General features: G+C 62.9%; 2 protein-coding genes across 4 annotated transcripts; one reads left to right on the top strand and one right to left on the bottom strand.

Annotated features, from left to right (window-relative positions):
• Positions 1-2389: 2389 nt before the first annotated feature.
• Positions 2390-8702, bottom strand: LOC134050580 (hexosaminidase D-like). The gene is made up of 14 exons (XM_062503727.1): positions 8617-8702; positions 5661-5757; positions 5291-5519; positions 5070-5179; positions 4673-4760; positions 4427-4591; positions 4151-4334; positions 3882-3953; positions 3569-3773; positions 3397-3479; positions 3129-3207; positions 2883-2984; positions 2687-2776; positions 2390-2573 (listed from the first exon to the last, which is right to left on the bottom strand). The coding sequence occupies exons 2-14, from the start codon at positions 5753-5755 to the stop codon at positions 2390-2392; spliced, it is 1686 nt and encodes a 561-aa protein (XP_062359711.1). The 5' UTR covers positions 5756-5757; positions 8617-8702.
• Positions 8703-9719: 1017 nt separating this feature from the next.
• MLST8 (MTOR associated protein, LST8 homolog) lies at positions 9720-14163 on the top strand. 3 transcript variants are annotated; one of them, XM_062503365.1, is made up of 8 exons: positions 9720-9995; positions 10091-10139; positions 10210-10372; positions 10464-10539; positions 12301-12453; positions 12537-12661; positions 13087-13250; positions 13682-14163. In XM_062503365.1, exons 1-8 carry the CDS (start codon positions 9867-9869, stop codon positions 13798-13800), a joined length of 978 nt encoding a protein of 325 aa, XP_062359349.1. In that variant the 5' UTR covers positions 9720-9866; the 3' UTR covers positions 13801-14163. The 3 variants fall into 3 exon arrangements, with proteins under 3 accessions (XP_062359349.1, XP_062359348.1, XP_062359347.1); XM_062503364.1 differs by having other exon boundaries at positions 10088-10139; XM_062503363.1 differs by having other exon boundaries at positions 10088-10143; positions 10190-10372.
• The last annotated feature ends 188 nt before the right edge of the window (positions 14164-14351 follow it).

The raw sequence follows: 14351 nt of genomic DNA, 5'->3' as shown, positions 1-14351 counted from the left end.
GAGGAGGAGGAGGAGGACGACGAGCAGCAGGAGGAGGAGGAGGAGGAGGAGGAGGAAGAGGAGAGGGCGGGGGCCGCCCGGTGCTGCGGGCGGAGCGCGGGGATCCCCCTCCCCGGTGCCGGGCCCGGGGGACGCCCCGGTGGGGAGCCGCCGCCGCGCAGCCGTGGCGTGTGACGAGCCGGCGGGGTCTCAGCGGCAGGAGGGGACGGGGGGAACACGGCTGCCCTGCTCGGGGCCTCTTCCTCCTCGGCGAGGATCCCGGGGTGGGGGGTCCAGCAGACCCCCTCCCGGGGCACCCCGTGCTCCCCAGCCCGGCTCCAGGGTGCCCTTCACCGCTCGCCGTCCCGCCTGGACATCACAGCAGCCTGCGGTGCCGGTAACAGAAACCGGGCAGGAGCAGCCTTTCCATTTCTGTAAAAAAAAAAAAAAAAGCGCTCATTGCCTCCTCATTTTCCACTTTTATTGACACAATGGCCGGTGACATTTTCCATTTCACTTGAAATGTCTGACACATTAAGTTGCGGAGGGTTCCCGCCTGTGCCGAGGGATGAGGAAGCTGAGATACCCCATAGGAAATGAGGCCAGTGATGGACAAGGCGTTGATGTCCCCGCGATGCCATCAGGGCACAGCACAAACATCACTCGCGTGAAATCAGCCCAAATTTCTGCCCTCCCGGACAAGTTCCTAGCTGAAAGCCTCGTGGAGTGCCGGCTCCATCAAACCGGCTCTGGGGCACATGGGGCCAGAAGGCTGGTAGCCAACTGGCCAGCGCAGCGCTGAGCACTGAGGGGTGCAGCCATAGGCGGGTGCAGTGTACGGGGAGCGCCCGTGGCACACGGGAAGATGGAGGAGGGAGCCCGGCTGTGCCCTGGTGCCCCCTGCTCGCCCCATGCTGGTCCGTGCCCCCCGAGCCGGAGCCCGAGCGTCTCCTGCACAGCCCCCAGCTCTTGCCCAGTGCTCGTCTCCGGGCTGACCCCCCCCCCCCCCCCCATGGATGGCGGGGTACGTCTCGTCTCCCCACCCCCACTTTCCAATCCAGGACATTTGGGTTGCCAGCACGGAACGCCGTCTAATCTGCCCTCTAATCCCGCAGCCGGGCGCTGCACGGGGCCCTGAGCCGCGGCCGGGCTCCCGGGGCTGGGGGCTGGGGCTGGCGTTCCGCACGGGTCGGGGGCTTCCTTCACATCTGCCACCACCTTATCACAAACGAAGAGCCTCAACAAAGGTCCCTTTGTGCCCCACGGCTCTCTCCTGCTGGGCCCCCACACCCAGTCTCCCAGCACAGACACGGCACGGACCAGCTCCCGCCCCCATGGCCTCGCCACCTCTGTGTCCCGGGCACGGCTCGGGGGCAGCAGGGCCAGGGTGTGGGGCTGGTGGGGTCCCTCCTCCCCGCCTGAGCCGGGCTTTGCGGGAGGAGCTCCAGCCCGGCGTTCCTGAGGCTCCCTCGGGCTCTTGCCAAGTCGGGTTGGTTCTTTGTAGAGCAGAAGAAGAATGTGCAGTGAAATGTCCCCGTTCCTGCCCTGCACACACCAAGCGAAACCAGCGCCCGGCACGGGCAGAGCCTGAGGAACAGAGGGTTTAGGATGGGCGCTGCGGGCAACAGGCACGTGGAAACCTGACTGTGGGAACTGGAGACAGCACCAGCAGCAGGAGGGCTCATCCCACGCAGAGATCCCCACGCATGCCCCCAGCACAGCTGCCTTTCCGATGGGAAAGGAGCACAGCACAGCCTCTGCCAGCTCTCGGGACACGGGGGGTCTGGGGGCACACGGGCCTGGGAGCTGGAATAGCAGAGAAGGAAGAGATGAAGGCAGAATTTGGAGGCTGAAGCTGTGCTCACAGCCTTCCCAGCACCCAGAGATTCACAGAGAATGAAAGCACACACAGGCTTTGGGGAATGGGTGCCGGTGGGAGCCTGGCAGTGCCCCTGCATGTCCTTCTGTCCCTGCTCCATCCCAGGTGCCAGCCCCAACCCTGGGCACGCAGCAGCCACAAGCTGGATCCTTGGCCAGCCCTCGAGGCCAGCATGAGGCACACGGCTGTCCCCAAGAGCTCTGTCACACTCTGCCCTGTGGCTGCCAGCCCTTCTAGCTCCATCACAGCCTGAGCAGGGGCCCAGGAGCTGTCACAGGATAGACCCCAGCCCTCCACACCAGCTCAAGCTCCCTTTCACTGCACGGGGGGGGGGGGGGGGGGGGGGGGGGCAGAGCCGGGGACCCCCCCCAGCAAGCAGCAGTATCTACGAAAATACTTTATTGTGGAGGGGGGAGTGCAGGGGCTCTGTACAGTGCAAACGGCGTCAGCAGCGCCGTCACCAGCAAACGGACACGCGATGGTGGCCCCCAGAGCCCAGCCGGGGGCAGCAGGAGCCGCAGGCTGCAGCCCCTACGTGGCCTTGGGCCGGCCGTTGAGGCGGATGATGGCCCGGTAGTCCCGCACCAGGTCCCGCAGCTGGTCCAGGTAGGGGTTGACATTCTCCTCCATCCACTCCTGGACTGTGTCGGGGAAGTAGATCCTCTCCAGCTGGGCATGCAGGTCACGCACAAAGTTCTCCCAGTCATCATGGAGCCTGATGGGGGGAGAGCAGGGGTCTGGCTCCCTCCTGAGAGGGACCCCAGGGCCCAACCGGGGACCCCTCCCAGGCCCATGCAGACTCCCCCCAGCCCCCAGGACCCCACGTACTTCAGCACCTTGTTGCCAAAGCTCTCCATGTTGCGGGGGTTCCCAAACTGGTGCTTCCGGTGGTAGGGGCTGAACCAGCCCTTGATGGCACTGGAGAGGCACGAGGGACTTGGGGGCACAGGGGCCACCGGGGGTGGGGATCTGTGCATTCCCATCCCATGGAAAAACATGGCCAGAGGCACAATCCCACTGATACCTCTCCTCCTCCAATGCCTTAAGGATGCTCTCCTTCAGGTGCCCATTAACCTGCTCCACCATGTGGTAGATCTCCACACCAGGGAATGCTCCTCTGCCCTCGCTGGGGGAAGGAAGGAGAAGGTGAGGGCTCAGCACGTGGGGTGCACTGGGCTGGGTCTGGGACCAGGGCATTTGGGTGCCCAAGCTCCCACTTCACTCCAGTGCCTCCCTTCTGATGCAATGGCCCCAACCACGTGCCACGCACCAGGTGCTCTGCTCCAGCTGCACGCTCTCCAAGCCCAGCACATCCAGGACTTTCCTCTTTGCCTCTTCTGTGAAGCCCCCTGGGAGGCAGAGGAAAGGAACAGAAGAGATGGGACATCTCGCCATCAGGCTCACCCCAGCTTCACCACACCCCCAAAACCGAGTGAGCTGAAGCTCTTCCTCCTCTGCCTCCCACCTTCCCCCAGTGGTCTGCCCAGCAGGGCAGTGGGAGGTGAGGGCTGGGCTGGGGGCAGGGCTGGGGGCCTCACCATTCACCAGGGTCTGCAGGCAGATGGCCAGAGAGGGGATGCTGACTGGCAGCAGCTCACAGAGCACCGAGTAGTGATCGTACCTGCGGGACAGGGACAGCCACCACCTCTGCACCGTGCCAGCACAGCTCTGCGGGCGCCAGGAGGGCATGGGGGTCCCACCACCCCTTACCTCTGCCAGCCGGTGAGCACGACGCCCTGCAAGCGCAGCGGGGCCAGCCGTGGCACAGCCTGCATCACCTTCAGCCAGCTCAGGTGGTTTTTCAGGTGGTAGCTCAGTGGGGTCCAGGCCTGTGCCGGCCCCGTGGTGCCCTTGAAGGCGCTGGCGAACCAAACCGCCTCAAAGCCGCTCTCCACGTACTTGGTGAGGAACGGCACTGCAGCGAGACAGGTGGGAGCCACCAGTGCCATTGTCCCCAGGGGGCTGCGGGGGGCTCAGGGGGGATCCCCCCCACCACCCCCAGGAACCTGGCACATCACCTTACCGATCTGCTCGGCCTCGAAGTCGGGTGCATAGAACCACACCACGGGTGAGACGTGCTTCGCTATCCCGGACTCTGCGGGGACAGCAGTGAGGGGACATTGGTGCCAGCAGCAGGAGGGACCCTTGGGCTCCTCATGCTTCCCCGAGACCCACAGGGCAAGGCATGGGTTCCTGCTGGAACTGGGAGCAATGCCTGCCAGGGTGGGAACAGAGCGGGTGCTGCTGAGGAGCCTGGCACAGGTGCCAGCACTGCTGTCCCTGTCCCCTCACCCCGCAGGGCTCCCACGCTGATCTTCCTCAGCATGTCGTCCCACATGAGCACCCGCAGCCCCCAGTACTGTGCCGCGAGGAAACCCAGAACCTCCTTGATGTGCTTCAGGTACATGGTCCCCACATCACCCTTGTTGTGGCTCATCCAGTTCTTGGAGTCCATCCCCTCCCCGAGATGGAAAACCTGGACTTGGGGGAAGGGAGATGCTCAGCAGCCCTGGGAGCATCCCCAGTGCCTGGGGTGAGGCCTGGGGTCCCTGCACAGCCCCTGCCCACCTCGTCTGCGCCGATGTGGATCCAGGTGGAGCGGCGATGCTTCTCGATCACCTGGGACAGGATGCTCTTCAGCAGGGCCAGGGTGTCTGGGATGTGGGGGTTGAAGCTGTTGGGGAAGCGCTCGACCTCCCGCAGGTGCTGGTACTTCTCATGCTTGAGGATGAACTGTGGGGAGGAACCATCAGGGGGACGTTCCAGGGGGAACCCATGTGATCTGGGATGGGGAGCAGTACTGGGAGCCTCTACCTCCACATGGCCAAATGTCTGCACCAGGGGAACCACCTCCAGCTTGTGTTGCTCCGCCAGCTGCTGGATCCGCTCGATGTCCTCTTCACTGGAAGGGCAGGGACAGGCTCAGCAGGGGATGCCAGGGCAGAGCATGGGGACACTTTCCCCTCCTCCCCCTCCTCTGGCATCCTGCCCACCTGCCCCCGCACCTGTGTGCACTTTAATGGGGGGCACAAATATTGACCTGTCAGGGCAGGAAGCTGTTCTGCCCAGCCGCCCAGCCTGGCACTCTGGCCATGGTTATCGTGGGCACGGGGCCAGGTGGGTCACACCCAGCCCCTGGCACACTGGGACCTGCGGGGGCCACAAGCCCCACAGTCAGCTCAGCACACAGCCTTGCGTGAGCCCTGCTCACCTGTAAGCGTACGGGGACCTGAGGATTTCCAGCTCCCCCTTGAAGGGGAACATGTCCTCGTACTCGATGAGGACGCCGTTGGCTCCCAGCTGGGACAGGAGGGGGAACACCTGCAGGGTGGGCAGGGTGGGCTCAGCGGTGGGGATGGCACAGTCAGGGTGTCAGCAGGACCCTGTCAGCGCCATCCCCTCCTTGGCTCCTCCTCCCCCGGGCATCCTCACCTGTTCCAGGTAGGAGACTCTGGGTGCAGCTCCCTTGAGGTCCAGGTGGACCAGCCTCATGTCGGTGGCACTGACATCCCTGGGGACCTGCTGCTTTTGCTTCAGGGCCATCTTTGCTGCAGGGACCTCCAGAACCTGGCTCTGGGGGATGATGTCCTGGACGATGTCACCTGTGTCCCCCCAGAACCCGCTGTCCTTGTTGACGTGCTTGTGCAGCTCCAGGGTAAAGCTGCAAGGAGTGGAGCAGCAGTGGGGGTGCCCATGGGGTTATGGGGGCACCAGCTGTCCCCAGCACCAGGCACCACAGGAGCACAGCCCGGGGGGGGGTGCCACAGATCCTGTCCCCCTCGGGGTCCTGCTGTCACCTCACCTGTCACGGAAGAGGAACTTGATGCCAGCCAAGGCCACGAGGAGCAGCACAACGAGGCGCAGCAGGTTCAGCCGGTGGCTCCGCTGGAAGGCCATCTCTGGGATCTCTGGGGACACACACTGGTCTGCTACTCCACGACCAGCAGTGGCCAGAGGGACCCCAAGCACAGGCGAGCCCAGCCTGCCCCACGTACCGTGCCCTGCTCCCCTGCCCAGGGCAGCACGAGACCCAGAGAAAGGCGACATGGGGGCAACCCCTCTGGCCAGCCCGGTGCCCATCGGGGATGTGTGTGGCAGTGCCCCGTGTCCCTCCTACCTCGTGTGCCCCAGCGTGGGGCCAGCGGCCAGCTCCGCCTCTCCCTCTGCCTGCCCGGGTGAGGCCGGTGCCGGAGCAAACAGGGCGGTGGCTGCAGAGCAGGTCCCCACCGGGGATCCCTTCGGGCTGCGGGGTCACCCCCGAGCCAGGGGCCGTGTCACAGGGTGGCTGGGTGGGTTGGCGTCACGGGATGGGCACGGTGCATCCCTGCGGGTAGGGAAGAGGAGATTGGGAGCCATCCAGGCACATGCCAGCACCGGGATGCTCCGGGGATCCCCGGCGCAGCCGCGGCACCGGCAGGGTGAGGGTGGCAGCCCAGACCCCCTTGGGACCCACACGGATCCTCCTGGGAGCCACACACCGGCATCACTCCTGCCCTTTCTTTCTCCTCTTTCTCCGGTTCTGGTGTGTTCGGTGAGGCCGGGGCAGCGCCGTCCCCCCGCAGCCCTTCTGGTGAGCTGCCACCCAAACACACCCGAGCTCAGGGTTAAATTCAGAGCCGGCAGATCGGGGAAGCGAAAAGCAGGTTTTGGCAGCAGCGGGTGCCCAAGCGGCTCAGCTGATCGCGAGGGTTTTGTTTGTGTTGCCAGAGCGGTGGCACGGGGTAGAGCCGCGCTGAGCCTCCGGCTCCGAATGAGCCTTTTTCCAGACACAGCCCTAATCCCTCCCGACGCGCTCCCCCTCCTCTGCCGCTGGGTGCAGGGGCTGCAGCGCCCGGGACCCCCTCGGGCAGCAGGACGTGCTGTCCCCAGAGCACGAGGCCCCAGCAAGGCCAGGTCCCAGGGCAGCACAGCGATGTGCAGGACGGAGCTGGAGCATCCCTGCTCCATCCCCATCGCCCGGTTCCCGCGGGTACCCGGTCCCTCGGTGCCCGTGGGCAGGAGGAGGGGCGGGAGCCGGTTTTTGGGGAGCAGGCTGTTTCCTGCGCTCCTTCTCTGCATGGACAAGGTACCCCGTGGCACTGCAGCTCCTGTGCTGCGGGGGACAAATGTGGTACCCGCTCCCTGCCGTGCCCAGCTCGGGATATTTCTGGCAGCTCCAGCACACCCCGGCAGGGATGTGCCAGGCTGGAGATGGCTGCCAGCCCAGGGGTCACCACTGGGTGCACAGAAGGGACACGGGAGGGGCGTCAGTGGCCCCTGGGCACGCAGCATGGGGAGCCCAGCACCCAGGAAGGCCATAAATATGCCAAGTGCTAATGGCGCTGTCATGGGAACACAGCGCCTGATCGGAACAGGGATAAATATTTAGACAGACTCTGTCAGCTCGCCAGGATTCGGTGTTTTTAATGCACGTTATCTTATTTAAATAGGGCAGGTTCCCAGGGCTGGAGCTCCCGGGCACAAGCAGGGTGAGAGCAGGCGGGATGGGCGCTGGATGGAGGCGGGGGGGAGTCCCAAGGGGTGCCGGGGGCAGCCAGGGGCCACCTCCCTGCGCCACGGGGACATCCCTGGGCAGCGAAGGCTCAGCTGATGGATGCCGCCCCTCTAACCCGGCACCTCGTATTTATTAAGGTCACATCTTGTGGGGGACGGCGCTGGCACGGGCCCCGGGAGGCTCGGCCAGGCTGACTCACCGTTCCACCGGCAGCGGGGCGAGCAGGGCCCGCAGCCTCCGTGCCCCTCCCTGCCTCCACGCTGCCCACGTGGGTTTTGCTGCCAGCCCCCTGCATCCAGCCCAGCTCCCCGCTTACCTTCCAGAGCCCCGAGGAGAGGAGGGTGGAAGCGAACAAACCCGAACCCCAGCCTGGAGAAGGCAGGGTCGTGGTGGGAGGGGGGAGGAAGGAACGAGCGTCCCGGGGGTGGCAGGGGTCACCGCATTCCACGGACTGGCAGCGAGGGTCTCGGGTGCCACCGAGCTGCCCGCAGCGACGCTCCGGTGCTCCCCGGCACTGTTTCCACGCCAATCCCCCGTGCCCCGGCACTCCCGACAGTGCAGCCATGGGCAGCGATGCTGCTCCGGCCACGCTTCGAATGCACGCTCACACACACGTGCACACTCTCACGTGTTTCCAGAGCATTCCACGGCCAGCCTGGACGTCACCATCCCCTGCTGCCAGCCTGTGCTACCCTCTGGGATGAGCTGCCCCTCGCCAGAGGCCACGGGGCTGCGGCCCCACAGCCGGGGACTCCCCTGTGGGGCTACAGCCCCATGGCAGCAGGAAGGGACTGTTCCCTCATCCCTGAGCAGAACCGGTCCCTGTCCCATCCCGTTCCCTCCCGGGGTACTGGAGCACACACGGAATAGCCCCTGGGCACAAGGGACCCTTTCCACACCCCACCCATCCCTCTGTGCTGCGGGGCACCACCCACCCCCCCCAAACCCGGCACACCCCTCAACACCCCACAGCAAGGACATCCCTTGGGCATTCCCACACTCCACCGCACCCTCCAGGCTCTAATGGGCACCCCTGCGGCCCCGGGCATACCTGCATCCTCCCGAGCATCCCGAGCATCCCTGCATGCTCCCGAGCATCCCTGCATCCTCCCCGCGCTTCCCTGCGGCACCGGGGCCCTGCATCCCCCCGAGCATCCCTCCCCATCCTCCCGGCACCGGTCCCCACCGCTGCGGCCCCGGGCATCCCTGCGCCAGGCCCGGGCATCCCCCGGCCCCGAGCGTTCCCCGCTCCCCCGGTCCTTACCGGCAGGTGCGGGGCGGCCGCGGGCACCGCCGGGAGCGGGCACGGGAGCGGGAGCGGGCACGGCCGCCGCCGCCGCCGCTCTTAAAGGGCCCGGTGCCCGCCGGTGCGGTAAGTGAGGAGGGATGCACCGGGCCCCGCCACCCGCTGCACACAGCGGGCACCGTGCCCAGCGGCGGGCACCGGCACAGCGCGGAGCCGCCGTCTGCCCTGGCCCGGGCGGACACCGGCACAAGGGGTGGCCCCGGGGCGGCTCCGCAATGCCCGGTGCGTGCCCGGTGCCGGTTCCCGAGGTCCGTTCGGGCTCGGTGTGTGCCCGGTGCCAGCCCCCGCCCAGCGATGCCCAGTGTGTGCTCTCTGGCCGGTGCCCAGTGTGTGTCCCGTGTCCCCTGTCCTGTGACCAGTGTGTGCCCAGTGTGTGTTCCATGTCTAGTGTCCCATGTCCAGTGTCCCGTGTTCTGTGTCCCATATCCCGTATCCCGTATCCCGTATCCCGTATCCCGTATCCCATATCTTGTATCCCGTATCCCATATCCCATATCCCATATCCCATATCCTACATCCCACATCCCATATCCCACATCCCGTATCCCACATCCCACATCCCATATCCCACATCCCATATCCCACGTCCCACATCCCATATCCCGTATCCCGTATCCCACATCCCATATCCCATATCCCATGTCCCATATCCCACATCCCGTATCCCGTATCCCATATCCCGTATCCCCCATCCCGTATCCCACATCCCATATCCCATATCCCATATCCCATATCCCATATCCCATATCCCACATCCCATATCCCATATCCCATATCCCATATCCCACATCCCATATCCCACATCCCACATCCCATATCCCATATCCCATGTCCCACGTCCCATGTCCCGTGTCCCGTTTCCAGCACTGCGCCCTCTGGTGGTGCCGCTGCGAGCGCTCTCTCCCCCTCCCCGCCCGCCGTGGTCTCGCCCGTCGCTCCCCCCACGTCCCAGCCATGGTCCGTCCCTCACCCCACCGCCGCGCATGCGCACTCCCGCCGGACGAGGCCAGCGGCGCTCTCGGGAGGCACGACGCGCATGCGCGGAGCCAGGAATGTGAAGGGACCAGGACCGGAACCGGGACCGGAACCGAGACCGGGGGGACACGGGGTGAGGGAGACCCGCGGGCCGGACTGAGTCTCCGCGGCGTGAGAGAGACCGCGCAGGCTTTAGGGAGTCCCCCCGAGCGCGGACGGGGCGCGGCGGCACCATGAACGCGGCGCAGGGCACGGTGGGCAGCGACCCGGTCATCCTGGCCACGGCCGGCTACGACCACACGGTGCGGTTTTGGCAGGCGCACAGCGGCATCTGCACCCGCACGGTGCAGCACCAGGACTCCGTATCCTTCCTTCCCCGCCGCCCCGGCAGCTGGGGCCGTCCCCGCGTTCGGGCCCGGTGATGGCTCCGTACCGACCTTAACGGCGGCCGCAGCAGGTGAACGCCCTGGAGATCACACCGGACCGGAGCATGATCGCAGCCGCAGGTGAGCGCTCCTTCCCCGCCGGGCATACCGGGCACCGAGCCGGTGCTCAGGCGCTGCCCGGTGCTCGCAGGGTACCAGCACATCCGCATGTACGACCTCAACTCCAACAACCCCAACCCCGTCATCAACTACGACGGCGTGAGCAAGAACATCACCTCGGTGGGGTTCCACGAGGACGGGCGCTGGATGTACACGGGTGGGGAGGACTGCATGGCTCGCATCTGGGATCTCAGGTGGGCACGGGGGTTCCCCCCGTGCGGCAGCACCCCCGGGCTGTGGGGCCGATCTCACAGCCCTGAGCACTCCTGCCTTGCTCTGTCACAGGTCCCGTAACCTGCAGTGCCAGCGCATTTTCCAGGTGAACGCTCCCATCAACTGTGTCTGCCTGCATCCCAACCAGGTAAGGAAGCTGCCTCCTCTGGTGCTTCCCAGCTCAGAGAATCCTGTGGATCAGTGCTTAAAGCTCACCCCATCCCACTCCTTACCGTGGGCTGGGACATCCCATGGTGCTCCAAGCCCCATCCAACCTGGCTTTGGATGCTTCCAGGGATCCAGGGGCAGCCGCATCTTGTCTGAGCAGCCTGTTCTTGTGGCTCCTCTGGGTAAACCTGAGGGGTGCAGAGATGTGTCCCAGCAGAAGAGGGGGTACAACAGGACATGGCTTGGGGGCTTTCACGCGGTGTGCTTGTGCTGATCACCTGGTGGCTGTTGCAAAGGGACAGCACAGGGGCTGCACTGAGCTCATCCCATGGGAGGAAATGCCCTTGGAGAGGGCTCTGCCCCCGAACATCACTGGGAATGTGATGGGAGCAAAGCTGGGACAGTGGGGGCAGCTTGAGGGTGACAACACTGCCAAGGAAAAGCATCCTGGGGCTTTTGGCCGTGATTCCCTTCAAGTCAAGTTTGGTTGATGTTCACCAGTGGGTTCAGCAGCTCTTGCTGAGCAGAGGGAGACTGGGAGCTCTTGAAGAGGCTGAAGGGAACAGGATTAGGGAAATCAATAGGGATCAATCAGTGTTAATGGCCTGGCTGGGCTGGGCTGGGCTTGTCGGGATGTGGTTTTGCCTGCAGACAGGGCCATGCAAACCTCTGTAAAATCCTGAGTAATGGAAATATTCCCTTGCTTTTCCTTTGGCAAAGGTTTAATTTTGCAAATCAGGAATTTCAGGCTAAATTTGAGATCGGTTATTTGGACCAGACTATCCAAATGCTCTTGTAGTGTTAGTGCTGTGAGAGTGTGTTCTGTTAGATAAATATTGCTGAATATAGGTCTTAGATAGGAAATAATCCCTGACCAAGTGCTAATGAGGTGCAGAGTGTTGGCTTGTGAGCAGAAGGTGGTTAGTTAGACCAAAGGTGGCAGCATTTGTTGGGACAGTTCTGCGGCTCTGCAGTTCCCTCTGGAGAGATGCTGATCCAATTATCCACAGAGATTTCTCATGGCCTGAGTAAAGCCATGAAAACTTTGGACTCAGCATTTACACCTGCTTAGAAGGGGCTGAGGGTTGAGGAGCCTAGAAGAGACTTTTGTGCAGTCAGATAAATACACTGAGTGGTGTTTGTCTCCTCGGAACCAGCCTCTGCTCCCAGGGACAGGATTAGCTGTGCCTGATGACCTGATCTCCTCTAGGGATTCTGCTAAAATTATGGCCAGCGCAGGGCTGTCAATAAAGGCCTGGTTTGAGTGGAGACATGCCAGCATTGTCTGCTCTGAGCATGGGATCAGAGCCAGGACTCCTGCCCTTGGCTCTTGTCCTTCCCCTGAGAAGGGGTGAGAGAGAGAAAAACCCACTTCAGCTTGTGTTTTTTCAGGTATCTGCAGCCTTGAGTGCTTCAGTTGTTCAGTGGCCAACGTGCCCCTTAATGCTGCCTCTCAGACATGCTGAAAACCACTTGGCTCCTGTGGAGCTGTAGCTGTGCCACAGCCCTGGAACTGGGACAGCTCTGTTTGCTCTGGGGTTGACAAAATCAGCAAACCCTTCTGGGGAGGAAGACTGCCTTTTGCAGAGTGTCAGCTGGGACAGCCAGGATGGGAACCAGCCCTGAGCTGGGGAGAGAAGAGGCAGGACAGGACCTTGCTGCTTAAACCCAGAGCCTGGCTGCAGTGGTGTTGCATGGGCTCTCGACGTGGGTGGCAGCTCCAGGCCGTGTGTCCCTGCAGGCAGAGCTTATCGTGGGCGACCAGAGCGGGGCCATCCACATCTGGGACCTGAAGACTGACCACAACGAGCAGCTGATCCCCGAGCCCGAGGTGTCGGTGAACTCGGTGCACATCGACCCCGATGCCAGTTACATGGCAGCTGTGAACAGCTCGGTGAGCCCTGCTTGGGTGGGAGCTGGGCTGGGTTTGGGTGGGCATCCAGCAGCCTGGACACAGATCCCGCTGTGTCTCTGCAGGGAAACTGCTACGTGTGGAACCTGACGGGCGGAATCGGTGAGGAGGTGACGCAGCTGATCCCCAAAACCAAGATCCCGGCCCACAACCGCTACGCCCTGCAGTGCAAGTTCAGCCCCGACTCCACGTGAGTGTGGAGCCCCTCACCTCCCTCCCAGGGCAAACACGGGCCTTTCCTGGCAGGCAGGGGCCAGCTGTGCCTCCAGCTGTGGCCGTTGCTGGCTCCATCCTGCAGGTCCCCAGGGAGGAGCGGGACAGGAGGCAGGGGCTGTGGCACCACGGGGTTGCTGTCAGGGGTGTCCCACGGAGCTCCCTGAGCTCAGCAAGGTTTGCAGCCGTGAGCTGTTCTACAGCTGGGATCCAGGTGCTGCAGTGGGAGCTCCTTCATGAGTCTGTTCAATCTCCTAACAGACTGTGCAGGTGTAAGGAGATCTGATTGCAGTGGGGCAGGTCTCCAGGCTGTCACTGGCCCTGGCCCAGGTCTGTGGTGACAGGAGGCCCACAGGGGGACAGTGACTGATGAGGTTGCCCTCACATGTCTCCTACTTGCAGGCTCCTGGCCACCTGTTCTGCAGATCAGACGTGCAAGATCTGGAGGACTTCAAACTTCTCTCTGATGACAGAGCTGAGCATTAAGAGCAACAACCCTGGGGAGACATCCCGGGGCTGGATGTGGGACTGTGCCTTCTCTGGGGACTCCCAGTACATTGTCACAGGTGAGGCAGCACCTGGGCTGTGCCAGGGACCTGCAGCAGCCAGGGGCTGTCCCAGTTACCCTGACTGGGACATGGCCAGAGCCTGGGGCACAGGGGGTGTGAGGTGGGAGCACCCAGTTCTGCTCTCTGGAGCATTTTGTGCTGCTGCAGTGGGGCAGCTGTTGGAATTGGAGAGGAGATGTCCAGCTGTGCTGTTCATCTCACAGTTCACAGTGTGTCAGTCCCTTAAACATACCTGTGGTCATTTTCACACTCACTTGCTCTCCAAAACTATTAAACCCCACATACAGAGAAATGCACTGAGCTGCTCTGCCCTGCTGGTCATCACCAGCCCTAAGGATGGCTGAATGAAACAAGAGGAAATAATAATAGTAAAAAAGAAATTTAAAAGGTAATATATGTCCCACTCTTCTTTTCACTCTCTGTTCCAGCCTCCTCTGATAACCTGGCCAGACTGTGGTGTGTGGAGACAGGAGAGATCAAAAGGGAATACAGTGGCCACCAGAAAGCCGTGGTCTGCCTGGCCTTCAACGACAGCGTGTTGGGATAACGGGCACATGTGGCAAGGACAGGACCTCTGCTTGTTTCCCCTTGCCTTGCCAGACCCTCTCCAGAGCCTGGGACATGCACTGTACCCATCCCCTCCCACATGGAGAGGGCTGGGGCTCTGACAGGAGCAGCTGCAGCTGCCTGAGGTGAGACCAGGCTTCAGCTGCAGGCAGGACATTCTGAAATGTGTGTGGCCGCTGAGGGAGGGAATGGGAGAGGGAGGCACGATCCCACTGCAGAGACATGGGTACAGTTCAGCTGCAGGAATCCTTGGGGCATCGACTGCTGACAGCTTTGGATGTTCTTGTACCCCAGAGTGGGAAAAAAATAAAAGTCAGCCTTTGCAAGTGATGGGAAAGGCTGAGCAAAGAGGAGAAGCAGTTCTTGTCTTGGTTTGCAATCCCTTTATTCAAAGTGTTTCACAGAGTGACTTGGAGATCTGCTCTCCTAAAGCCAACCACCCCCCAGATGTAACAACAACCACCTTGTGTTGAACAGAGCCTGGAGCCCCAAAACTCCAGCTCCTTCCTGGGATTCCTCTAGGCCTGGATC

The sequence above is a fragment of the Cinclus cinclus genome, chromosome 16 (genome assembly GCF_963662255.1).
Source record: "Cinclus cinclus chromosome 16, bCinCin1.1, whole genome shotgun sequence".
In the NCBI taxonomy this organism is placed as follows: Eukaryota; Metazoa; Chordata; class Aves; order Passeriformes; family Cinclidae; genus Cinclus; species Cinclus cinclus.
Note: the sequence above shows the minus strand (reverse complement) of the source record. Positions and strands in the feature narration are given on the sequence as shown.